Source organism: Camelina sativa, chromosome 7, assembly GCF_030686135.1.
Source record: "Camelina sativa cultivar CO46 ecotype springtype chromosome 7, ASM3068613v1".
In the NCBI taxonomy this organism is placed as follows: domain Eukaryota; kingdom Viridiplantae; phylum Streptophyta; class Magnoliopsida; order Brassicales; family Brassicaceae; genus Camelina; species Camelina sativa.
The window spans coordinates 23479843-23504813 of NC_141886.1; the positions used below are offsets into that span (position 1 = coordinate 23479843).

Sequence of the window (24971 nt, forward strand, 5' to 3'; positions counted from 1 at the left end):
AAATAAAGAAGTCGATTAATTTTGTAATATTTTTATTAAAACATATGATATATAGATATACTATGAATTATATTTATGTTTATTTCATACGGGAGTTCGAGAATATATGTATTTGTCCGGTCCCCTCCCGTTTTCAATCGGAAATTTGTCCCATATCCTGAATGTCCCATATTGGGAATGCTTTCTGTTATGCAACGAAAATTTGATAATGGGTGTAAGACATAATGGAACATGACAAAACGAAAAGAGAGTTACGGCCATTCCTAAATATTTGTATATGTTTCAAACGAGTTTTCATGGCTGTTAACGATTATATTTCAAATTTGATAGTTCACAAATTTAATAGAATCTAACCAATCATTTATTTGATTTACTTTGTTACCAGTCCAACTGTTATGTTGTTCTAAATTTTAAGATGTTGGTGAAATCATTATTATTTTAAATTTTCAAACATTAATAAATCAAACCAAATATAAAACTAAAATCTCAATTAGTATAAGTTTGATTGTATATACAAAATTAGTTTTGTTTATAAACATAACCCCGCACCTACGTGCGGGTTCGAACCTAGTAATAATATAATATTTAAATTAAACAAACATAATTTAAATTATTCTGCATTAATTGACATTTTTGTTGCGTCATTTTTACGGCACAAACAAGAAAAACTAGTTTTAAAGTTTCTAATATGAATAATATTAGTTTGAGTTTATATTCTGAGTGAAATTCTCTTTAAGTTTCTCTTATGTGACACTTTAAAATATAAGATTACATATATCACTAAGATTATGTTGTTATTGTCTTGTCTTTAGGATAAGCAAGAATCCAAGATAAGTATTTGCCATATGTATATTAGAGTCAATTTTAAGGAAAAAAAAATCACGTCAAAAGCCAAGGGCCCAAGTTGATGAAACGGTTATAATTGTGATTTTTAGAACGGGCATACCTGCCTGGTCCCCTCGCTTCAACTGTTTGTTTGTTTAATTGGTAATTTTATTAATTAAGAATAAACCGGAATTTTAAGGCGTTTGATTGGTAATTTAGACCCGTATTGAATTAAACCGGAATTTCAAGGACAACAGAACAATACGAATCTTCCATTGAACCGGCCAAAACTCATGTATTAAAATCTTATGGACACAGCATAAGTTAACCTACTATAGTTTTATTGGGTACTAATTCTCTATATAAAGAGGACTCAAACTAAAACTCTACAGTAAAAACTCTAGAAAACAAAAAGAAAGACCAAAACTGAGAACTCTTCTCTCATCAAAGAGACAAAATGAACATAACAAATGTCGAGCTTATCAATAACAGTAGCCAAGCCAAGCCTGGCTTCTCTGCTCGACCTATCCCCTTACCGAGCACCACGGCTGCAACTGCTATAACCCCAAACCCAACACAGATTGTGAACACAACCACACCTTTCTTCTCCATCCACTCCATTCTTTCCAACACATGCTCTAACCTCTCCTTCACTTTCTCTTTCTCATTCTCAGCCTTCTCTAGCTCTGCCTCCACTCTCATCCGCCACTCCTTCATCTCCATCGCCTCCTTCTTCGTATTCTCGTCCCTCTCCTTCATTCCCGCTACCTCCAGTCTCATAGTCTCCACCTCCTTCTCTCTCTTGCTCGCCTCAAGGTCCATCTCCTTGAATATCTTCCCGTAACTTGAGCTCCGTTCCTCCAAGTAACTCTCAAGCACTGATAAGCTCACGTCAAGCGACCGGATCTTCTGCATCAGTATCTTCAGGACCGTGTCCCCTGGCATTCTGCTTCCTGGTTGATGTTTTATCTCTTCCACAGGATCTTGCAGCTTTTTTCTCTCAGTTGATACTGCAGCTTTCACAACTGCAACCTCTGGTGAGGTTTCTTGTTCCTTCTCCTTCTGTTTACTCCTGTTTTCATCGCTTTCAGAGGACTCTGTCGCTTGTACTGGCTTCTTCTCTTTCTGCTCAGTGTCTCCTTGTGGTTTCAGTATGTTTTTGTCTTGGATAGATATCAAATCCTCCAGCATTCTCTCCACAGCGTCTACTCCGTAGACTTCTAGTAAACTCAAGGTGCAGTAGAATTCTGAACCGTAATGGCTTAGGAAATTTAGCTTTAGATATCTCACCCATTGAGGATCCACGAGTGTAAAGTTCTGCTCATGCTTCATGTTTAAAGCCGTGAAGTTCCCTAGATGAGTCCAGGTCTCAGTCGGATAAACCAAGGTGCCTAGGATCTCAAATTCCTTCAGGTTGGAAGAGTAATGCTCGAAATTTGCAATCTTGATTGTGTTCACCAACGTTTCTTCTGAGAGCTCTATGACAACGAATTTGCCTTCAGTAGAACACGGGTTTCGGAGATACTTGTCTTTGTCCCGGGTTATGATGCTTGAAGGTCCTTTTGCTTCCTTGTTAGAAGCTAGGACCTTTGCACCTTTTGAAGCAGCTGCGTAGTTGTACTCTTTGCCACCAGGTTCCATCCTGTGAATCACGCCGCTGACTTGGCCTGACAAAGATTTGTCTTTAGAATTTGACGTCCTGCTCTTGAACTCATCAAGGCCAAGCGGGACTGCACGAGATAGCTGATCAAGCTTTGAAGCACTCGTCTCACTATCATTCCCTTGACCTGTGGCTGTGCTATTACTTATCTGACTTGGCTTCACAAACTTACTGTCTTTATTTTCTGTAACATTTCCAGCAGTTGTGTCATCTTCTTTTGTTTGCTTCAATATGATGATTTCTCCGGCTGCGGCTTTACCGCCGACCGAACTCAAATCAGGAGTAGAGTGGACAGAGGCAGACGCTAGTGATGGTGCATCAACAGGCTTACATGTCTCATTTGCCTTATCATCATCTGGTTTACCTTTTTCCACAGAATCCACTAAAGACCTACCTGCAAATAGCCAATAGTAAGCGCTAAATACACTTATAAGTCTATACATCTTCATGATTATCATATCTCTAAAAGCTCAGCAGTTCTTTAACCATATAATCTAATAAATGTTTTCGCAAATTCAATCCAAATTAGGAACTTAAAAAAGGTTACCTTTGTCACCATCAACATGACTGATCCACAATGTAGATAAGAAGACAAGCCCCCATATGAGAAAAACAAGAGACAATGAAACTTTGTAGAAGCGATTCCTTCCATTATTATTATTAGAACTAGTCTCAGAAACTCTTCTTCTAACCAGAAGAGCTCTCCTTGATCTTTGCATTTCACATCCAACCAAAAAGATCAGATCACCATCAAACAAAAACTAAAAATGTACTGTTCACACCTGTTCATAATGAAACCGATGCACATCAGATTCACAAATAAAAGCAAATTGTGTAAACTATATAAACCCAGAGAGAAACAATCGCAAACAGAGCGCTTGATTCAAAGCTACACAAATAAAAACAAAAACTTTTCCTTTAAGGTGAAGGTATACCCTACCCAAAATAAAGAGAACGACCCAGATTATTTAAAACTCGATTACCAGATCCAAAATTACGGATACGAAATTGAAGAAGAAGACTAAAAGTTACCTGAGAAGCGAATCGGAGATTGAAGAAGACAAACACCGATTCGAGAAGCTTCTACTGTAAAACAAACCCTTTTTTCAACGCCGCCGTCTCCGATGAGTGTCCGATCTAAAATGAAATTCCGACGATCTACCTCGTCTCTGCATCTCAGAATCCGATGAAACGCACCTCAATCTCTCTGCCACTTTTTTTTAATCACGGGATTTATATAGAACTCGAACACAATTTACAATGTTAATTTTTTTTAACCGTTGTGGTGTTAAAGATAAAAGAGGTGAAGAGTCAAAAAAGAGACTTTCAAATACAAAATTGAAAAACCGCGGAAGAATCTGTAGAGTCGACGACAGAACTGATCCGCAAAAGAGACAATGGGAAAGAGATTGGCTCTGTCTCTGTGTCTGTCTGTTGAGAAGAGTTTGGATGGAGCAGCGCAATTTAATATGATTGTACACCGGTCAATTATTTTGAATTTGCAAATTGATTTCTTTTAAATTTGTTTCCTTACTAATTAAAATTAATTGTTTTACCTTACCTTACCTTCTAATCTAAATTACATGTATATGTGCCAGCTTAGCTGTAAAGTGACTATAGTAGTTAACAAATAAAATATTCACCTTTTTTTTTGTTTTGTTAATTTAAATCTTTATGTTTGACTTCAAAGATTTTTTACTTCATTGTTTCCTTTATTCATTGTTTCCTTAGGTTTCCTTTATTCATTGTTTTTCAACTTTGATTTGATTTTATTTGCTTTATTAGCATTTTGAATTTTTTTTTGGATCTACCCAAATGTTAATTACTACTATTTTTTTATTTTTTTTAATTACTACTAATTATTACTATGGGGATATTGATAATTCATTTGTGGGGTTAATGGAATCATGGATGTAGTTATGGCTTTTGCCAAATATTATCAGCGTATTTAAATTGTTATAGCTTTCGAGAATGTAAAATTACAGTTTCCCACTCATTAAAGTTTCTTTCTACGAAGACAAGTAATCATTGTCTTGCTAAACCTTTTTCAAATTAGTTTAAAGTAAATCTTCCTAGGACTCTTAACTTTTTGTATTAAATAAAAATACTAGATTGAAATTCACCTTTGATTGTTTTGATTTTCTTAATTACTTCATTTTGGTTTATAATACTAAACCTTTCTCCCAAAAATTAAAACCAAAAACTGTACTAAATCGTTTTGCGGAAAAAAGCATTTAGATACTTAATAATTAGTCTCACTAAAAAAATAAAAATAAAAAAAACTTCAGTTTTGTTTTTGGTTTATTGTCTTTTTTTCAATTTGCCACAAGAATGAGTGTTTTGTGTTATCGTTTCGCTTTCCGTTTAAAATATAAAAATAACGTTCATCATTTTACGCGTTTCCCTGCAGATATTTTTGATTATCGTATCTCAAAGTTACTCATGCATAATTGATTTGTTCGAATTATTATAAATCACAACTTACAGCTGGGTCAGCTTGGCGTCGGTCACAAATATCACGATAACATGAGGACAAAATTTCGTTCATTTCTAGTAGATGAATCATGAATCTAACGGCCACATCAGGTTGAACTTCGTAGATAATTCGATATAACTGGTTAGACAATTTTTCGAAGTTATTATAAACCGGATAAAGAAAGTAACAAATATAAAAACTCTATTCTGCACTAATTAATAATTATGCGTGGATGATCGATTGAAGATATTTCAACGCTTCAAGCGTACGTATTTTAGAAATTATAAATAAGACATGTGATCGATGCTATATATTACAAACTGCAAACATACTATATATGCTAGTTTAGATTGGTAATTAGGTACTACAAAAATATGTGCATGTTGCATCAGTTAATTAGTGTCAAATAAATAAATGATTTTAATTTGAATTACTTTTTTATAAATAATAAAATTAAACATCAATTCAAATAACTGATACCATAATAATTTGATTTATATCAATTCAATATAATTGATATAAATTTATATTAATTTGCATCACTTTTAAAATATTGATCACTTAAGCAATTGATACAATTCTTAATTTATATTAACATACTTAAATAAATTGATACAAAATTACATCAATAAAAAGTGATGTTAATTATATAATTTCGCATCAATTGCTAAAACTGATATAAATATTTACTTGTTTTATATCGATTAGACTGAAACTGATGTTATTTACTTTTAATTTGTATTATTTAAGAAATTTGACACTAATAAAATCAACATGCATCATCATTAACAAATAAATATATATATATATATATATTGATTTATTAGTATTAAATCATTTTCAGATTTTTTTAAACTCTATTGATATATCTAGTTACTTTTTTAAAAAAATTACAAAATTACAAAATATAATATATAATATAGATAATACTTTCTTTCAACCGTAAGTTCATTGTTTAAATTGAAAACAAATAATAAATAATAATACACAATTAATTACAACTGTAAATCTTTATAATTTTTGTTATAAATTGTTTAAGATTTTTTTTTTCAGCGAAAACAAATTTCATTAAAATCAAAGAGTTTTACAAAAACATTGAGAATTATTGTAACACAGTTATTACATACATAAATGTATGTGTCATACACTAAGAAAAATACAGCATAATGGATTTTGACGACGCTTTCCGTAGAGTAGTCTTACTCGCTAACCGATCAGAAGATCCGTTATTGTCCAACTTCATATTTGATTTCTCTTTATTACGAATTGTATTCAGGAACTTTTGGCTGACACTTCTTTTCACAAAACGTAACATTAAACCAAATGTGCCCAAAACTAATTCTGTAATGTAGACATAGTGGCACCAAAACGTCCGTACCACAGTATTTCTAGAATATTTCAACGTCTCTGTAAATCTCTTCAACAAAACCACATATAGTTTTATTGTATCAAGCCAAGTACCCGAGCCTCTTGTGTAAATAGATTCCCATCTAATCGTCACCAATATATTTCTCATCCACCAAATCTGCTCAATGCCAATCATAACTTGTCACCAATATTTGGCCCAAAGCATATAAAAACTCGACATCTCAACCCAACATGAGTCAAACTGGGGCAACCATAATTCCATCACACAAACAATATAAACATGAACGGGAGCAACAATTTGGTCGGATTGGAAAAGCACTATCACATCATCAAATCCGAGATTAATATCTCTAGTTTTGAATTTTAACACCGTTTCCCTAATACTAAAGGAGATAAGGATCAAAAGGGAGAGAATAATAGCACCGATAATGTAGAGAATTATTAATCTCGTTGAGCACGGAGGAACCAAAAAGCCAATCTCCAACACAACCATAAGACGACTTCCGTTTATATGACCAATCCATAATTTTTTTTCATCATCTTCAATTTTGTAAATTGAACCTCCTGGATCCCAGATATGGGTTTGAAAATCCTTTATCAAAATAGAGAAATTGAAGATCTGATCATGGTCTTGATGGTGTTGGAGACCAAAAGAATCAGAGTTGTAACACAGGAAGCCGCCTAGAATTATTCTTGGCAGAAAGACACCGATCTTGTAACGACTCCAATGCCGGTGGTTGATCGGAAGAAAACACTCTCCATACGAGAAAAGGACGATGAGATATTAAATCAATAACAAGAATCGGCTAGCCATAGGAAACACTTTGCCGATGTTATTGGTTTATATTAAAAAAAACAGAAAATTAAAAACTAAGGAAAACAGGAAAGGGGGGCCGACGCTAGAGAAGCCAGCGCCGGCCGTGATCTGAACAAGAAAGGTTTTGGCCGGAAAAATTGCTTTAGGGGAGTCGCCTCACCCAAGAAAAAAACGGTTACTCGCACGTTAGTAGATGTCTATTTTTTAGTGTCTTCGAATTTAATTGTTTAAGATTTCTTAAAAAACTAAATTTTACATAGAATTGTTTTATATCTCACGTATATGAGTATATCCTCAATTTCCATTTTGGAAAAGATGAAGAAATATTCTTTTAAATAAGTAATAATTTTAAAAAATATTATACCACAGAATATAATAATAACATATTCTTTTTATACAGAAAAAATAACTTAAATCAATCCCCTTTTTCAGGGATCTTCAATATTTTATTCTTTAAGGTCACGTTCACTTACTTCGTATATGTTATTTCTTTCTTTTCTATACTTCTTTTATTTTTCTGGGTAGTTTTTTACTTTCTTAATTTCTTCAATAAATCTTCATATGTTTCAGCTTTGATTCCGTTTTATCTCAAAGGTTGTGATTACACTCATTCTCATATTTTGCTTTGTTATGAATTTTTGTTTGTTTAAATCATAATTTTGGAAACGGTGAGGAGATCAATATGTATGTAGTTTTACATATGGTTTGGGGAAAGATAATGTAAAGTTATTCTTATACTTTCAAATAATTATTCTTATAGATACAAAGGTATTTCAAGAGATACAATCGTTCTAATTTTTGTAGAATGAAGATATTTTCAAGCACCATAATAGTTTGAATGATCCAATTAGCCAGAGCTAAACTTCATTAGTCTACATATAGAATATAGAAGTGACAGAGTACAAAAAAAAGAGTTTTCAATTAATTAATGTCCACGAAACAAAGGAAATGAATTAACATGGAACAAAAGCAAGATGTGTCTCATAAACCCTGAAGGACCATTGCATTAGTATTTTTTTTTTTTTTGCTGTAAAGGTTGATGATCATGTATAAGATCACTAGGGTTTGAATAAGATTTAATTTACTAATGGTGATTTTACTAAAGATTTTAATATATTTTTATTGAGATTTTAATAGATATTTTAAACCGTTTTTGCTATAAAAACAATATTTACAAAAAAAAAATTATTAATCAAATAAATTAGTAATACGAAAATTATAAATAAATATATTATAAATAATATAATTATTGAAAATCAATTATACAAATTAATATTGGCATTAATTTTAACTTCACTACTTACAATTGATATAAAATTTTAACATCAATTAATATCACTTATATTAATTGATACAAATTTAACAATATTTATAATAAATGATTCAAAACTTAACATCATTTTTTACAAGTGATACATATTAACATCTATAACAATAATTGATGCAAATATTTTTAAAACTGATGCAAAATATTTGTACACCAAATCATAAATCACTTATACAAATGATGTAAAACTTATTTGCATCAATTATACATGATACAAATATATAAAAAAGTGATGTGATACAACCTTTTTTTTTGTAGTGGGTATCCAAACTTTGACGATGTTACGATCTCATAATTTCTATTAACAGACTTTCAAAATCAGCAATAACACCGATATATCGAACCAAAATTTACTTAACGCTTAAGTTATTTTTTCAGTAAGTGTGATGATCTTGGGGAAATTTGTTTGTATTCCGATTTTCAAATCAACGAGCAATGAGTTATTCGTATATAGCAGTAGCTAGCCAATTTGGAAAGTTATACAAGCTAGATACTATTATTGTCTTCATATCTAATAATAATTCACAGAAATGCTTTGGTTGGTATAATAATAAATTTGAAAATCAAATACAATGGTATTCAAAAATAGGAAACTAGTGAACGATATAGAAGGAGAATGAGGCGATGGGTCCAACATGATGTGAACTAGATGACGTGGCGTAAAGAAAGAGAGAGATGGAGACAGCTTCGATTGCTCCCTTATCCTCCGACACCTGGCGTATTCATGTGCGTCGACTTCGCTTTGGCCGACCTCTTTTTTTATTTATTTATAATATTTTCACTATTCTCATCTGTGTGGATCATGAACCTTGCTGGTCACGTTAACTTTGGAAATTTTGTAACACATTTTTCTTCAGCGGTTCAGTCAGTGTCTAATTTTGCGTCGGTAGTAAAATCCAATATACAATTACCAAACCGAATCGATCTATACGCTGCGTTTTGACTGTCTCTAAAAAAACGGTTTAAATAAGTCAATGGAGATTTAAAAAAAGTCCAGCTAGGGTAATAATAAACCGGCGGTCAATCGTGATGGATTCATCGCCGAGCCCTAACAAAGCGGTAACGGAGACGGGGTTCTCCGACCTCAAACAGTCAAACCTATTCTCTCCTGCGACATTATCGAAGCGCTAAAACGGTCTCTTTTCGAGTTCTGTACTCATGTTCAAGCGAGATGATCCCTTTACTTTGCAGCAACAAGGATGTTGTCGTCGATGCTACCACCTGTTCTGGGAAAACCTTAGCTTTCCTCGTCGAGTCGTCCCACTCGTCGAAATCATTCGTGGATCCCCCTCCTATACTCCTATCCTCCCAAGCCTCACCAGGTTCTATTCAAGAAAGAAGATGCTCTGAGAACGCATCCGATGTCATCCCGATTGTAAGAAAACACTTGCATGCCGCTACAATGTATTTAGATACGTGCAGCTACCATGAAGGGAAAAAGGCATTTGTTTCTTTAATTATTTTGTCCAAGCTTGGAAGGAGCATCACTGCTTTAACATTCTCAGGTTGTTTCATGAGGCTCTCAGTAGTCTTTTTTTTTGCTGTTTTCCCAAACATTTTTCTTGCTATTTAGCTTTTGTTATTGAAAAGTGTTCCTTTTTGCTTACTTGCAGATGGCAGGAACTTGAAATCGGAAAGCTAGCCATGGGATATGCCCTCTTGTTTCTTCCTTCAATGTCTGAAGTTAACCAAGGCAGGCTTTCTATGAGGGTTTCACACCCGTCGAAGGCGTTACTTTTGACGACATAAAATTCAAGTAGGTTTCTATCCTTGAAACACTTACGATATCCTCTGTTTTCTTAGTTACCTATTTACAATGTGTTTTATATATAGAGAGACATCAAGGTTCATATTTTAGGGGACACAAACAAGATTTTGTAGTCTCAAGTCGGTAGTGTTATCAGGAATCGAATGCTCTCTGAGACAAGACATCAACAAGTAGGCACTAGGCATGTCTCTGAATCCGAATGTTTTGTAATAAATGCAGGGACAAAATCCGGGAGAAACAATGACAGCAAAACTTACTAACAAGGAAAGAAAGAGGACAAGCAGAGAAAAGAGTGAGAGGCAAGAATCACTCCAAAAAGGCTTGTGCTACTAGTGATTCTAGCGGAGACAAACAATCCAAACAGCTGAAGATAGAGAAGAGTTGGATCGAGACCGCATTGAAAAAACAAAAGAAAGGGTTGATTACAGAAGATGAATATACAAAACTCACAGGATTTCATTAGAGCAGAGATAGGGTGGTGGCCGGTGGGATAAGGGTAATAGTAGCATGTTTTGAAAATAAAATGCTAACAATAACTTTAAGAATCAAATAACTGAATAAAAAATAAAAAATATTAAGAAACTATCTTAGAGGGGGGTATTCAATTTGTTTTTGTAAGGATTTTGGAAGATTCTAATATTTTAGAATTTTGTAAGATTTAGAGGGGGTATTCAACTTGTTTTTATAAGGATTTTGGAAGATTTTAATATTTTAGAATTTTGTAAGATTTAGGAGATGTTTAGGAGATTTGATTGTGTTTTAGATTTATTTTTATTTTTCTTTTAGATAATGAAATGTGATTCTATCAGATTCTATGAGATTTTATAGTAAACTTTGTGTGATTTTAAAATATTTTTCTGTAGATTTTTATTAATCGTTTATTTGTGAAGAATTGTCGATCTAGACCAGAACAAAAACAAAAACAAAAACAGAGTAATTGAGCTAAAAAGCTGCACGGCCACTGTTTTTTGTGTTGCCTGAGTCTTTTACGTTCATCATGTTTTTTTTAGCTTAATTAATCACTAAACTCCAAAGACTGTTTATCTAAACTAGAACAAAAACAGAGTAAGGAGAAAGAGAGAGAAGCAAACGTGATAGAGAGAGAGGCAAACTTGAGAGAGAGATAAGCAAATATGAATGTGAGAAAAAAATAGAAACAAAGAGAAACAAACTTGAATGTGACAAAACCCAAAACAGAGGAATCAAAGTGTCCTGAATGAAAACAATCTTAAAAGAAGTATAGTACTGCATCATGACCCCATATTCATAGCATCATTCCACATGTTTGTTTATAATACTAATTACGTTTCGTTGGTACCTACTAATTATGAACATGTTTCTCTAATAAGTAAATTAGTAATCAGTTTTTTTAAATACTCACCTTGACGGAGATGAACCTTGTGCAGGGAGAAGAAAGCTAAATTGTGCAGGGAGAAAAAAGCTGCTGATCGATGTATACCATATATATATACACCAATAGTTTAACCCTAATAAGCAAACAAGATAAAGCCCACTAAAGTATACTATGATCCGGTATGCTTTTACGGCGACAATGATTTACGACGACAAGATAAAAGTATCTTGCACAGACTACTGCAAATTGCAGTACATGAGAGATTTTTCATATTAGAGGGAGAAAAGAGAGAGAGCTTACAGATTGTGATGATGGTTTCTATGGCTGAAAAGAGAGAGAATAGAGATGGTGATGGTTTGTTTCTTTACAATAGCTAAGAACAGAGAAAACAACTCACAAAAACAGAGACATAAGAAAGTTATGAGAAGAATTCAAGGATGCCAAAGCCACGAGGTGTAGAGCCAGCAATGTCAAACGCAAGAGTGAAAGGAGATAAGAGAAGCTTGATTGCACTGAGCATCAACAAATTGTGCTAAACGACCTGTACTAAACGACCTGATCCTCTCACCATTGGGGACGAAGAAGAAGAAGATAAGGAGCTTTCTCGTTTTGGGTTAGATGAAATACTTCAAAATTCTATGTTAAAGGATATGATTTTGACAGAAGTGTTTTTTAACTAAAAAGAGAAAAAAGTATCCTAGAATCATTCAAAGTAACATTCTAAAAAAAGTTACTATTGATTGAATAACAAGAGATATTAAGTTGGTTTTATAAATTATTGATTGAATAACAAGAGATTCTGGATTATTTTAAATGATTTTATATAAATCTTAGTTGAATAACATAGGATTCATGAGATTTTTTAAAAATCTCAATTAAATAACAAGGGATTTTAATAATACTTTAAAATCCTTAAAAAAACAAGTTGAATATCCCTCTTAATAATCTTAGTTTTATTAAGAGTAATTAATCTTTTATATAGATGATATCGTTAATCATGTAAACCTTCTTGTTACATGCTAATGTTATAACCAGACATCAATTAAATAAAGACCACGATAATTTTTTTTGCCGGGTCCATTAATATTGGGTCTTAGCCCATTAAGAGTTTAACAACACTTACTGATCTTTTCACGTTAGGCTTGGGCCAACGGATCTTTAGCTAAAACAAGAAACAAACGAAACGAATACTACACTCATCGGAGAAAATGCACGGCGGTGGCGGATTCAGTTTCAATTCGCTCGACCGGAGGCGAAATACGCCAAAGGTCCGACAAAGGCGGCGTTAATGTAAGTCGCCGGTTCCGAGTGGCTATAATCGTCTCTCTGATCTGGATACCCATCGTTTTGATTCGGACCTCCGACGATTGCTCCTGTCAGAATGTTAGGGTTAGGGTTTTGAGTGTAGAATGATTGGAATCCGCCGTTGCAGCCTAGGGATTTAGAATGAAGTGAGTGGGAAGGAAGAGAAGATGCTCTGTGGTGGATTCTTTTCGGGAAATTAGATCCGAATCCAACCATGTACGACATTCTGATTGGGTTATCTCCGAGTATGTAATCAACTTGTCGCTTCGATAGGCTTAACAAGGCGTTTGGGACTATAACGGAGCTTCCGCAGTTGAATGTGTATTTTGTGGCTTTCATGTATTTGGCGTAAGTTGTGAGCAAGAATGTTATGGAGGTTACGTATTGCAGATTGCTTTGAGGTAACTTGTACATTAATCCCCCTGTAGTTAGTAAACATGTGATTGGTAAACATGGAAGATCGAGGTTGTTGTTATCAGGCATTTGATATAGAGAATTAGATCACCTTGAGTGTATTGGGTAGATGAGGAAGGAGAATCTGGAAGGATTTGGCAAATGAAATTCTCAGCTGCTTGCTTGTATGGCTCATAGTTGCTGTCTTTGTTAAGTAATGCTCGCTGCCAAAAATAATGATTTTGAATTAGTGAGTTATAGTCTGATGCTAAAGAATGATTTGTTAATAAGTAGCGAGACAAACCCGTGACAGAAGAACATAGGCACCAGCATATTTATTGTCCCAGCTGAAGATGTCAGGTTGATCTCCACCTCCTAAGGATTTTATGAAGTTTGCGTAATACGGGTTATTGGTTGCTCTCAGCAGCCAGGACGCACCCCACATCAGCTCGTCCTGTCATCATAAAATTCACCTTTGGATCCGATTTTATGGTAAAAAGTGGTTTAGTTGTAGTGATTTTGTTGAGAGATGAAACATATGAAAGCAGACCTTGTAACCAGAGTAGGAGCAGTAGAAAGGACAAACGGATGAAGAAAGGGAATCACTGTAAGCTCCCCGGTACTGAATGGCAAATTGCATCACATCCTTAGCTGTTGCCAGCAGCAAACGAGAATACTTGGAATCAACTTTTCTGAAAACCATAGAAGCTGCAGCTAGAGCTGCTGCTGTTTCAGCTGCAACATCAGAACCGGGGTTAGAAGGGGATACAGAGTAAACTGTACGAGGTGTGTCCATGTCCTCAGGCCGTTCCCAGCATTTGTGATCAACATTAGGATCTCCTACCCCAACGTAAAGCTTTCCCGGAGTGGCTCTAGCACATTTCAGCAGATAATCCGTGGCCCAACGGATGTTCACACGTGCATTTTGCAGCTCAGGACCCATCCGCTTACCGTACTCAAGTGCGCTCCATGAGAGCATCGTGGTGGTAAACGCCATTGGGAAGTTGAACTTAACGTTGTCTCCTGCGTCATAGTACCCGCCGGTTAAGTCCACCTGCAATTCGTATAAAATTTACCTGCTTAAATTAGTTATCAATGTCACTGACAAAGATATTGTCTATAACAGGCTAAATTGTTTAGGGTGTATACATGAGCGGAGGAGCCATCAGAAAGGCCAGAGCTAGCCCTCCATGAGAGTTGTTGGCCTCTAGGAAGGCGACCAGATCGCTGACCTTGGAAGAAGAGCAATGACTTGGAGAGAGCTTCTCTGTAGTTTGGGTTGGCATCAACATTGCCTTTGAGAAGAGACGAGAAAAGGAAAACAAAGAAGAAAGGAGAAGCCATTTTCCAAAGACAGAAGTAAATTGCTTTTGAGGGTTTTGAGGTACGAATCTATTACGTGCAGGTCCACATATATATAGAGAAAGGGAAAGATCCAGAGTTAAGAGAGATAGGAGAGAGAATGATCCGGCGCTGATGGAAGCGATAAATATGGCTTTTTGGGTAATCAACGTGCTCCTAAACAAAGTAACCTTAATTTCTCCAATCCAAATCCTCTTCTTTTTTTTAATATTTTATGACTAATCCTTACCTTAGTTTAGCCTAACCAAATCCTCCTTTTCTCTTTTCGGTCTATTGTTATAACTTTACAGCGGTTGGGGTGGACAAATCCATCTGCGGATTAGACCGCTTTTTATTTACCATTCATTATGCGTAGTCCACAGTGGTGCGGTCTACAGAAAACAGAAACAAAACCGCAGCAGTCCAATTGCGGACCGTTTTTCCTTATAAATAGAGTTGGATCACAGCGGTCCATTATCCACACTTAAAACAGAACGGTCTAGTTCGCAAACAGATTTGTCCGCCGCCCTGACCGTAGTTACCATTCAGACTTTTAGTCTTCTTTATCTATTCAAATTCCTCTTTATGTTTCTTTGTAAATCTTTTATCTTAAAGTGTTGAAAAATGGAATAAACTAGGATTTTTGGCCTTAGTGGGGGCATTGGGAAGCAAGAAAGTCGTAACAGTCTCTCCTATTTCCGAAGAAGTAGTATTTGCCATTAGTGGGCACATGAATGAACGAAATATAAACGCACATAACGACTTTGCGTCTTCTTGAAAATATAAAGTTATGGTCAAAAAGACCAAATGCAAAACAGCAAAAGCGGGACTTTCTAGTTTCTACTATAAAAGATGAGGAGATTGAATGATTTATGATATAAAAGCATTCATAAATTGCTTGATATTTACCTTTGCACCCAAATAAAAAAAAATAAAAAAGTTTGCTTGATATTTATTTATACATTTGTTATCTTGTTGGAATCAAATCTTGTTGTAAGAGTTAACAAGTTAAGAAAACCTTATTTTCAGATGTGCATTCTTTTAGTTACAATGGAGCAATATATCACTTCTTGAATCATTTATTAAAGGTTTGTTATTTTTGTGCTAGTTACTACTTACTAGTATATACTAGCAATTACTGTATAATTTTTTTTGAAATGAGTAGTTTCGAGTTAAAATTGGAAACAGTAATGTGTTTATGTTATGGGGTATAGTCTAGTTAGGTAGTTTGTAGTTAAATTAGGTTAGGGTTTAACTTTAAGGGATTGTGAATTTAAAAAGAAGAGACAAGAAGAGAAGAGGGGAAGCGTGAATGGCGCCAAGATAACGGCGCCGAGTCTTGGGACTTAATAAAAAAAACGTATGGTTAGGTTAGTGTAATGGAGACGAAATTGATGCCTTAATCCACTTTCTTATATGTTTGTCCCTCTTTTTATGCATGTTTTTATTATAATACTACTACTCTTCTACTAATATTATTCCACGGATCTCTCTTTGTTTGCTTTATTTATGGGACATTCTTTTTCTAGTTCGTGTAATAATAACAAAAGCGAATAAAAAAGGGGACAACGTGTCTGCTCGATGCCATTGATCTTCTGACAGATAGTACAATGCGTTAACGGAATGATTTTTTTTTTTTTTTGGTTAACAGAATGATTATTATCATGGGTATAACACATACCACGGTTTAAGCAGACGCGTGATCAAAGCTATAGGTATTACTTATTAGTAATTGTAATGATTCGATGTCACTACTAGTAATAGTAAAGATTAATAGTCTTGATTTGCATGAGAATAATAGAAGAAGAGATTTCTAAACTAAGCAACACTTTATTTTGTTTTTCTTTTTCTTCTCACACATGCTTAGTCTTTTACTTATGTGAACCCACTGATAGTCTGATACTATTATACTACTACTCAAAGAAATTTCATTGGTTTTGGCAAATGATTTTTTCATCCTTATGCCAAAAAAGCAAAAATGTGTTTCTTTTTCTACTTTGTTCGCAAGATTCTTTTTATTCTTTCATCTTTGTAGCCTTCTAACTGGCTTTCACACTTAGTTAAGGAGGATTGCTTCCGCGACTATGCTCTAATACTAAATATAGAGTATTGTTTTTGTATTTGGAAAAATATTTGACTAACTAGATTATAACCCGCGGTACACGCGGAGTAAATTTTTTTTTTTTGTTAATGTACTATTTTAATACTAATTTTGGTAATATATTCTTTTGTTAATTTTAGTGATTTAATATATAAATCATGGTATACTGCACAATAATTTTTCTTTACTATAATTTTAATTAAATCAGTTTGATTCGTCATATTTTATATTGGTGTTGTTAAACATTAAAATGAGGATTTAAACCCATATTGAAATATCATATAACTGATAGTTTATTTTTTAGTATTGTTAATTAAATCATGTAATGTCATATAACCCGTTATGTAATATAACTCGTTTGTGTAATTTTGAAAATTTAATATGTTTAAATATTTATAATTTTATTAAGTTTAGATTTATTAGTTATAAATTATAAACTTCCTAAAATTTTATAATTTACTATATACAGTAAATTTACTATATATGTATGTTGAACACACACTTTTTATATTAATTGAGTAATATATGTTTGTTTTAAACATTTCAAATCACAATATATGCAGGAAAAATATACTTTTTGTTATTTTTATGTATTATATGATGATTCACTACATTTAAATTTTAAAATCAAAAGAGATGATTGGAGATTGGAGAATATTTTTTTTATTATTTTGAATAAATCTCTAAATATCTTTATTAATTATAAAACATTTCTATACATGGATATTTAAAATATTTTAATTGTGTTTGGTTATAAATATAGTAGAGAAAGTTAAATAAACTTGTTTGGATATAAATATAAATATTAAATATCAATGTAAAAACTTTACAAAAAATATTTTTGTGCAAAAACTGCTGCAAAAATAGTAGTATAGATTGATAGAATTACAATAATGATAATATTTATACTTTATCAATCTAAGAGACAAAGATTAAATGAGTTCAATTATAATGATTAAGATATTATTCATTTGACTCTTTCTTTCAAACGAACCAAAATAAAATGTAGGTATAGATGCATTAGCGCATCACATACTGTATATATAGGCCATTCGTATTAATGGGCCTTCACAATCAATTAATTTAAAAACCAACCACACAAGCCACAAAGTCTAGATCTGAGATACAACGAGTCAACGACGATTATCTAACGGTTAATTGAAAAACCAACCACACAAGCCACAAAGTCTAACCTAATCCGACGGCTTGTTTATGTCAAAATCAGTGTATGTTGCCGGGGTTAATTGTTCCCTTATAATCAATTTCTAAGTCTTTTGATTTGTCAAATCAGTTATTCAGATGGACATTATCAAGCCATCTAATCTGTGAAGAACGATAGTATATTTTCGTTAAATAGAAATTGGCTAAGCTTCAAGACTTGAGAGATAATATTTTGGAGAGGAGTGACTGAGTCAAATGGTTTACGTGGAAAACTTCTAGACACGTGTGACACAAGTCATTATTGATGATAAAGCAGAGTTGAAGATTTTTGACGAAATCAACCGAAATCCACTGAAGTGTCTCTTCTTCTTAAAGAGAGCCAATGATGCATACATCAGTACATCACCCATTCATGACTTACAACAACACAGCATCAAAAACAAATAAAGAGATATGATGAGTCTAAGCCATCGTTGTTGCTTTTATAGTGTTATTACCATCTATTTCTTCCTCCTAATCCACACTCTTGCTTCTCCTACAGTTCACTTCTGCCGCCACGACCAGAGAGATGCCCTTTTGGAGTTCAGAGACGAGTTTCCAGCAAGTAATAATACATGGAGAAGTTTATGGAATAAGAGCAGTGATTGCTGTTTCTGGGAAGGTGTCAGTTGCGATGATAAAAAAGGCCAGGTGATATCACTCGACCTTTACACCTCTCTCAACAGCTCTTTGAAAACCAATAGTAGCCTCTTTAGACTCCAATATCTTCGTCACCTAAACCTTAGTAATTGCTTTCTACAAGGAGAGGTTCCTTCTTCACTAGGTAATCTTTCTCGTCTCACACTTGTTGACCTTTCTTGGAATAAATTGGTGGGTAAGATTCCAGCTTCAATAGGCAATCTAAACAATCTAAGAAACCTTAGTCTTGCCTATAACAATCTCGTAGGAGAGATTCCTTCTTCTTTAGGAAACATTTCTCGTCTCAAAAGTCTTGAACTTTCGAATAATGGTTTGGTAGGTGAAGTTCCAACTTCCATCGGAAACCTGAACGAGTTAAGAGTCATGTCACTTGACTTAAACAGTTTAAGTGGCAAAATTCCTATTTCCTTTGTAAATTTAACGAATCTTTCCTATTTAAACCTAGCTTATAATAACTTCTCATCCACGCTTCCATCAGACATGAGTGGATTCCACAATTTGAGGTACTTTGATGTTGGTGGAAACTCATTTCACGGGCCTTTTCCTAAATCCTTGTTCTTGATTCCTATGGTACGATCAGTTATTCTAAAAGAAAACCAATTCACGGGACCTCTAGAGTTTAAGAATATATCTTCATCATCTAATCTTTGGGCTTTAAACCTTGATAGTAACCACTTCGATGGCCCAATCCCTGAATCTATATCTAAGTTTCTCAACCTCGCACTGTTACATCTTAGCCACAACAATTTCACTGGACCAATCCCTAAATATCTGTCAAAGTTAGTCAACCTCGATTTTTTTCGTCTCTCCAATAACAAGTTGGAAGGTGAAGTACCAAGTTGGGTATGGAGACTAACAGCAGTGACGCTTTCTCACAATTCTTTCAACAGTTTGGAGAACTCTTCACAAGAAACATCAATCAAAGGGTTGGATTTGAGTTGGAACTCGTTCCGTGGACCGTTCCCTCTTTGGATATGCAAGCTTAAATGGTTACGTCTTTTAGATTTGTCCAACAACCTCTTCAGCGGCTCGATTCCTCCATGTTTAAGGAACCTCACTGTTTCTCTTACCGAGCTAACTCTGCGGAACAACAACTTCAGTGGGACTCTTCCAGATATATTTTCCAATGCTACCAAGTTACAATCATTAGACGTTAGTCAAAACCAGCTGGAGGGAAATTTCCCGAAGTCTCTAACCAATTGCAAAGCTCTACAGTTTGTGAATGTGGAAAGCAACAAAATCAAGGATAAGTTTCCATCATGGTTGGGATCTCTACCATCACTAAATGTTCTCATCTTCAGGTCAAACAGGTTCTATGGGCCGTTGTATCATGACCACATGTCCATTGGGTTTCAGAGTTTAAGGGTCATTGATATATCACATAATGACTTGGCTGGAACACTCCCACCTTACTATTTTTCCAACTGGCGTGAAATGACCACAATAACCGAAGGAAATGGGCAGTACATGGCAACTCTTCCGGCTTATTCTCTAATCTACCAGTCGGTGGAAATAGTGAATAAAGGAGTAGAAACGAGCTTTGAGCGGATCCGACAAGACTTCAGAGCCATTGATTTTTCTGGAAATAAAATTTATGGTAAAATCCCTCAATCTATCAGCGTTTTGAAAGAGTTGCGTCTTCTCAACTTATCGGGTAACACATTCACAAGTGATATCCCACGATCATTGGCAAATTTGACTAGTCTCGAGGCATTAGACCTATCACGTAACAAGTTTTCAGGGCAAATCCCTCAAGATCTTGGTAAACTGTCATTTCTGTCATACATGAACTTCTCTCATAACCTTCTTCAAGGTCCAGTGCCACGAGGCACACAGTTTCAAAGGCAGAAATGTTCCTCATTCTTGGACAACCCAAAACTCTACGGTCTAGAAGAAATTTGTGGAGTAGGACTTGTTCCATATCCTAAATCACAACAACAACCCGAGGAGTTGTCAGAGAAGGAGGAAAAAACGTTCAACTGGGTAGCAGCTGCAATAGCCTATGGTCCTGGTGTCTTTTGTGGATTGGTGATCGGACATATCTTCACTTCACACAATCATCAGTGGTTCGCCGAAAAGTTTGGTCGGAAAAGCAGATAGTCATTACAAGTGTTCGTTAAACGCATCTCTTGTAGTCTTCTCTTTAAGCACTTGTGATATTGCTTCCAGGGTGTCCTTCAAAAGACTTGTTTATGTTGTAATTTTCCTGAATTTTCTATTGTATGGTTTTGTAATATATGTACCGTAGTTGGTGGTATTTGATATAGTATCTTGGTTTTAAAATATATATACATTCTGTTTTGAAATTTATATTATAAAAGTTGGCTAACTCTCTCCGTTTGAATGACACGTCAGCAGTGGAGAGAGTGTCACTTGTCTATACTTATTAAAAGCAAACAAACTAAAAGGAATATGAAGCATCTTTCATGTTTTTTTTTTCTTAATATATCTATCACAAAAATAGTTTTATTATTCACATAAGAAAGTTAGATAGGCTTAAAACATGTCCCAAAAAAGTAGATGCATCACCAAAAGATAAAAGAGCATCAAGAGTTAATCAAATAGCCACTTCTTCCTCTTGTAGTAAACCATGAATGTATTGACATATAGTTTAGGCGTTACAATTTTGTCAATAGTTTGAAGAGTAGCAGTAGTGATCGAGATATTTGTTAATATTGTAAAGAAAATCATGAAAATATGTCCCTAAAGAAATAAAATTTTATATATGATGAAGATTGAGGTTTTGTTTACTATCAAATGGAAGATATTGAATAAAACTTAGAATGTTAGTTTAGAAAAATATAGAGACAAAGAGGAAGGGGGTTTTCATATTCTAATATTTAGAAATTGTCAAAAATAAAAGTAAATGAAATTCTTATTAAAAAAAATCTAGAGTTATATTCAAGAAATAGAAGAGCTAACATAAAAGGAAGGTGTCTATATTAATTTTATCTATTAAAGAGTTAGCCAAGCTGCAATTCTTGATAAAAGAAAATATTAGTGTTTTTCATAGTATATAATTGAAAAGCTTTTTTTTGAATGAATGTAAAATTTATTCAACCAAAAAACTCTTTGTTACAAAATATGCATCCTTAGATCAAGCTTTCATTTGAAATAGTTTTTTAGAAGTTTTAGACAAGAATTGTAGAATGATTAAATCTCTCAAAACAAAGTTTTTCATGCATGTATATAATAATTCAATTACAAAATAAAAATAACTTATGTGAAGTATTAAAAAAATCAACGTCAAAATCATATTTTTCAAGATTTCCACAATTTAAAAAAAATAAAGATAAACTCTACATAAAAATAACAAATTAATAGCACAATTGTTTAAAACGGTCAGCCATAAGCCCACGCATAGCATGGGTATTCATCTAATTCTTACTAAATTGTGATGTAAAATATAGAGCCTCTGATTCTCAAAAGAATTTACGATCAGATTGCTTTAAAATGTAAATTTCTATTTTATGATTTTTTTTTGAAAAATGTATAAAATTAAATTAGTTTATCCTTGTAGATGAATGTTATATTCTTTGATGCTAAATGGCTTTCACAATTGGTTGAGAAGGACAAATTGCTTTCCATGAGCCACCCAAGATTATCATCTACTACTAATAAACATTGTTTATCTTACCAAAAATATGTTGTTTTTGAACTGTGGAGGAGAACCTGCTGAAAAGTTATAGTACAATGAACTGTCGTTCTTGAAGCATAAAACATGATTCTCTGCAAGAGCTATTGGAGATTAAAGTTTTGGTTTTGTTTGATATAGCTAAATTTTGTTGGTAACTATATTTACCGGTCAAGTTAAATAATAACGGACCTCTTAAGTTTAACAGGACGACTTCTTAGGTAGACCTATTAAGTTTTATATGATTAAAATTAAATCAAAAATCAGAATATTGGTAAAGAGGTGCCTCTTAGTGCATCTCCAACGGTGTATTTAGCACAGACTCTTATTGCTAAAGTGATTTAAAAATAAATCATAATTGATAAAAAAAATAAGATTCAACTCTTATGTAGTAAGTTTAAGAGTTGTCTCTTATTGTGTCTTATTGTGTACGTGTAAGTAGAATGGGGTCAGCTATGGGATGGATCACAAGTAAGTAATTGCTCTCAACGTCTAACATCTTCATGAATTTGTTTAAATATTAGAGAAAGTATTCCATGTGGTTTTAGCTTCACTGTATTTGCCCATTTCATCTATAACCTTCTGCATTTAGTGGTAAAAAGTGATATATATATCTCTCTGTTTTGACAAAAGAAAAAGATATATCCCTCTGTTTCATGGTGAAACAGATCAGAAAACATAATTAGGAAAAGGGGAAACATAATACAGACCTCAAGAGCGTGTTTTGTTTAAGGTAGAAGAGCTCTTCCTGGCCTCTTTGGCTTAAGTTCATCAGATGTCAACGTCTTCCTCAAGAGTTGAGGTCTGATACAAAAACACACATCAAGATCAAGGTCCGAGACAAAGAACATCATGATCTAAGCCCAAAAACACATCGACAACGTTTTGTGATGGGATGGATCACAAGTAAGTAATTGATCTTGTGATGTTAATAATTTTGTGTCTTCTTACAGATTGCAGTCAAGAGACTGAAGGCATGGAGTAAGAGAGAGGAGACTGATTTTGCTGTATAAAGCGGGTGAAGATTGCCATAAGCTCTGCTCAGGCCATTGCGTGAGTCTCAAAATCTAAAACCGACACTTTCTCTCTTTGCTCAGGTACCACACAACCCCACAGATAATCCATGGAGATGTGAGAGCTAGCAATGTGTTGGATATAGTAAGTTGATGCCAGGCAGATGATACTGGAGATGGAGCTAGCAAAGCCAAAAGTAGTAATGGGTATATCACTAGAATGGAGCTTAAAATATTTTATTTTGAAAACAATATTTTTTCAAAAATAAGAATCCTAATTAGAGTTTAACATTGGAGGGGATAATGTTAATTAACAAACACAAAGTTCTTATTTTGTAAAATTACACTTTTTACTCCTAAAAAAATATAAGAGTCTCAAAATAATGATCTCCCAATGGGAGGTTTAAGAGGCGACATCTGTGGTCGACGTGTTCAATTACGGTTGGGTGAGAGAAGGAAAAAAAATTGTCGATAGATTCCTCTCAAAAAATCGATTGCAAACAGAGGAGAGTGATTCAATTTATGGTAACTCATCATCTCCACCGACGACAGATCAACGGAAAACTCTAGTGCATGTGATCTGCAAGTCTTGTCTTTGAAATCAGAGAGTCACAGTCACATTACGGTGGATCCGATCTGCACATTCACTGTTGGAGGAGGAACATGAAAGATTTGTGCTTTTTGTTCTAAAGTTGAGATCTTTTTGTTAAGCATTAGTAGCTGAAGAATATTGGAATCAAGTTAGTCTTATCTAAGACTTCAATTGTTGTTTCTATAGCAAAAATTGATTGAAAAGGAACGATCTTTTTGCATATGCCTTGAATTAGATGTTGATGATTAAATCATGGTTCATGACTTCAGTTATCTTGATGTAATATCTCTATTTTAAGTTAATTATCTTCGTTAGAGTGGGTGATTGTATTCTTGTCATTACATATCATTGTTGTTTTTCTTTTATTCACTCAGGCGATTATTTCTGGGAAAGTAAAGCAAGCACCGTTACAGAAGATTTTCACAGTAGGGATGTTTGATCAGAGGCTTGTAGTTGTAGGAGCCACCAATCAGCCAAAACCAGCTCAGTGGCATAGAATTGCAGTGCACAAGAGTGGTCTAGAGCATCTTATTGTAGAATGGTGGTCTGTGATTTTACAAGACAGTAGACCTGCAATTTCTGCATTTTTTGTTCAATTGGTGCTGGGACAGTCTATGACAAGAGGCAACCAAGTTCTGTGCCAGTTAAGACAAACCATTGATGAATTGGAAATGATGCATACATGAGAATATTGTACACTTTCTCGTTGAATTAAATATGATGCATTACGACACCGTGATGTTCTTTTCATCCATGCTTGCTGCTTTAGCTGTTTACACATCAAGATGCTCTCTGATTCTAGTTTTGCATTCTTCTGCAGGTCTGATAATGTTTTTGCATTCTTCTGCAAGATTTTTCACTTGTGTCTTGTATTTACTTTGTCCCAATACACCAAATTTCATACACTTAAAACATCATACACCAAATTTCATTTTAAAAAAATTAATTCTTAAGAACCTCTAATGACCTTACCATTGGAGGAGGTAGAAATTAAGAATGCTTAATGAGTTCCTAAATATTTAAGATATGTTCTCGAACATAGTGATAATGAGTGGCAAAGTGCTTTGTGCGAGCATGGAAACTTGGATTAGCAGTGAGATAAACCGCTGACAGATTATCACAGAAAACTCTGGCTTG

At 34.0% G+C, this 24971-nt stretch overlaps 3 protein-coding genes, 2 long non-coding RNA genes and 1 pseudogene across 7 annotated transcripts; 4 read left to right on the forward strand and 2 right to left on the reverse strand.

Moving 5' to 3' along the window:
• Positions 1–1100: 1100 nt before the first annotated feature.
• On the reverse strand, positions 1101–3975 carry LOC104701801 (SUN domain-containing protein 4). The gene is made up of 3 exons (XM_010417543.3): positions 3518–3975; positions 3033–3267; positions 1101–2879 (listed from the first exon to the last, which is right to left on the reverse strand). The coding sequence occupies exons 2-3, from the start codon at positions 3202–3204 to the stop codon at positions 1270–1272; spliced, it is 1782 nt and encodes a 593-aa protein (XP_010415845.2). The 5' UTR covers positions 3205–3267; positions 3518–3975; the 3' UTR covers positions 1101–1269.
• Positions 3976–12637: 8662 nt separating this feature from the next.
• LOC104701803 (endoglucanase 9) lies at positions 12638–14673 on the reverse strand. Its single transcript, XM_010417544.3, has 5 exons — positions 14443–14673; positions 13844–14347; positions 13598–13747; positions 13406–13517; positions 12638–13322 (listed from the first exon to the last, which is right to left on the reverse strand). Exons 1-5 carry the CDS (start codon positions 14635–14637, stop codon positions 12829–12831), a joined length of 1455 nt encoding a protein of 484 aa, XP_010415846.1. The 5' UTR covers positions 14638–14673; the 3' UTR covers positions 12638–12828.
• Positions 14197–15284, forward strand: LOC104701802 (uncharacterized). Its single transcript, XR_015562244.1, has 3 exons — positions 14197–14336; positions 14420–14820; positions 14946–15284. It is a non-coding gene; the product is annotated as an uncharacterized LOC104701802 (long non-coding RNA).
• Positions 15285–18232: 2948 nt separating this feature from the next.
• On the forward strand, positions 18233–20901 carry LOC104701804 (receptor-like protein 11 pseudogene; annotated as a pseudogene). Its single transcript, XR_015562242.1, has one exon. The product of XR_015562242.1 is annotated as a receptor-like protein 11 pseudogene (transcript).
• A 2111-nt stretch (positions 20902–23012) lies between these two features.
• LOC147941609 (uncharacterized) lies at positions 23013–23528 on the forward strand. The gene is made up of 2 exons (XR_015562245.1): positions 23013–23135; positions 23327–23528. It is a non-coding gene; the product is annotated as an uncharacterized LOC147941609 (long non-coding RNA).
• A 148-nt stretch (positions 23529–23676) lies between these two features.
• On the forward strand, positions 23677–24588 carry LOC104701805 (uncharacterized). Of its 2 annotated transcripts, none has more exons than XR_015562243.1 (2): positions 23677–23982; positions 24209–24588. XR_015562243.1 is itself a non-coding variant. In XM_087459174.1 (2 exons), the coding sequence occupies exons 1-2, from the start codon at positions 24087–24089 to the stop codon at positions 24518–24520; spliced, it is 339 nt and encodes a 112-aa protein (XP_087315300.1). In that variant the 5' UTR covers positions 23677–24086; the 3' UTR covers positions 24521–24588. The 2 variants fall into 2 exon arrangements, 1 of the variants encoding a protein (XP_087315300.1); XM_087459174.1 differs by having other exon boundaries at positions 23677–24113.
• Positions 24589–24971: the final 383 nt, after the last annotated feature.

Coding starts and splice junctions, on each gene's coding strand:
- LOC104701801 (XM_010417543.3), bottom strand. CDS start 3,204: ATGCAAAGATCAAGGAGAGCTCTTCTGGTTAGAAGAAGAGTTTCTGAG. Junction 2,880..3,032: donor TCATGTTGATGGTGACAAAG/GTAACCTTTTTT, acceptor GGCTATTTGCAG/GTAGGTCTTTAGTGGATTCT.
- LOC104701803 (XM_010417544.3), bottom strand. CDS start 14,637: ATGGCTTCTCCTTTCTTCTTTGTTTTCCTTTTCTCGTCTCTTCTCAAA. Junction 14,348..14,442: donor CTGATGGCTCCTCCGCTCAT/GTATACACCCTA, acceptor TACGAATTGCAG/GTGGACTTAACCGGCGGGTA. Junction 13,518..13,597: donor CCTATGTTCTTCTGTCACGG/GTTTGTCTCGCT, acceptor TATTTTTGGCAG/CGAGCATTACTTAACAAAGA.
- LOC104701805 (XM_087459174.1), top strand. CDS start 24,087: ATGGTTCATGACTTCAGTTATCTTGAT. Junction 24,114..24,208: donor ATGACTTCAGTTATCTTGAT/GTAATATCTCTA, acceptor TTATTCACTCAG/GCGATTATTTCTGGGAAAGT.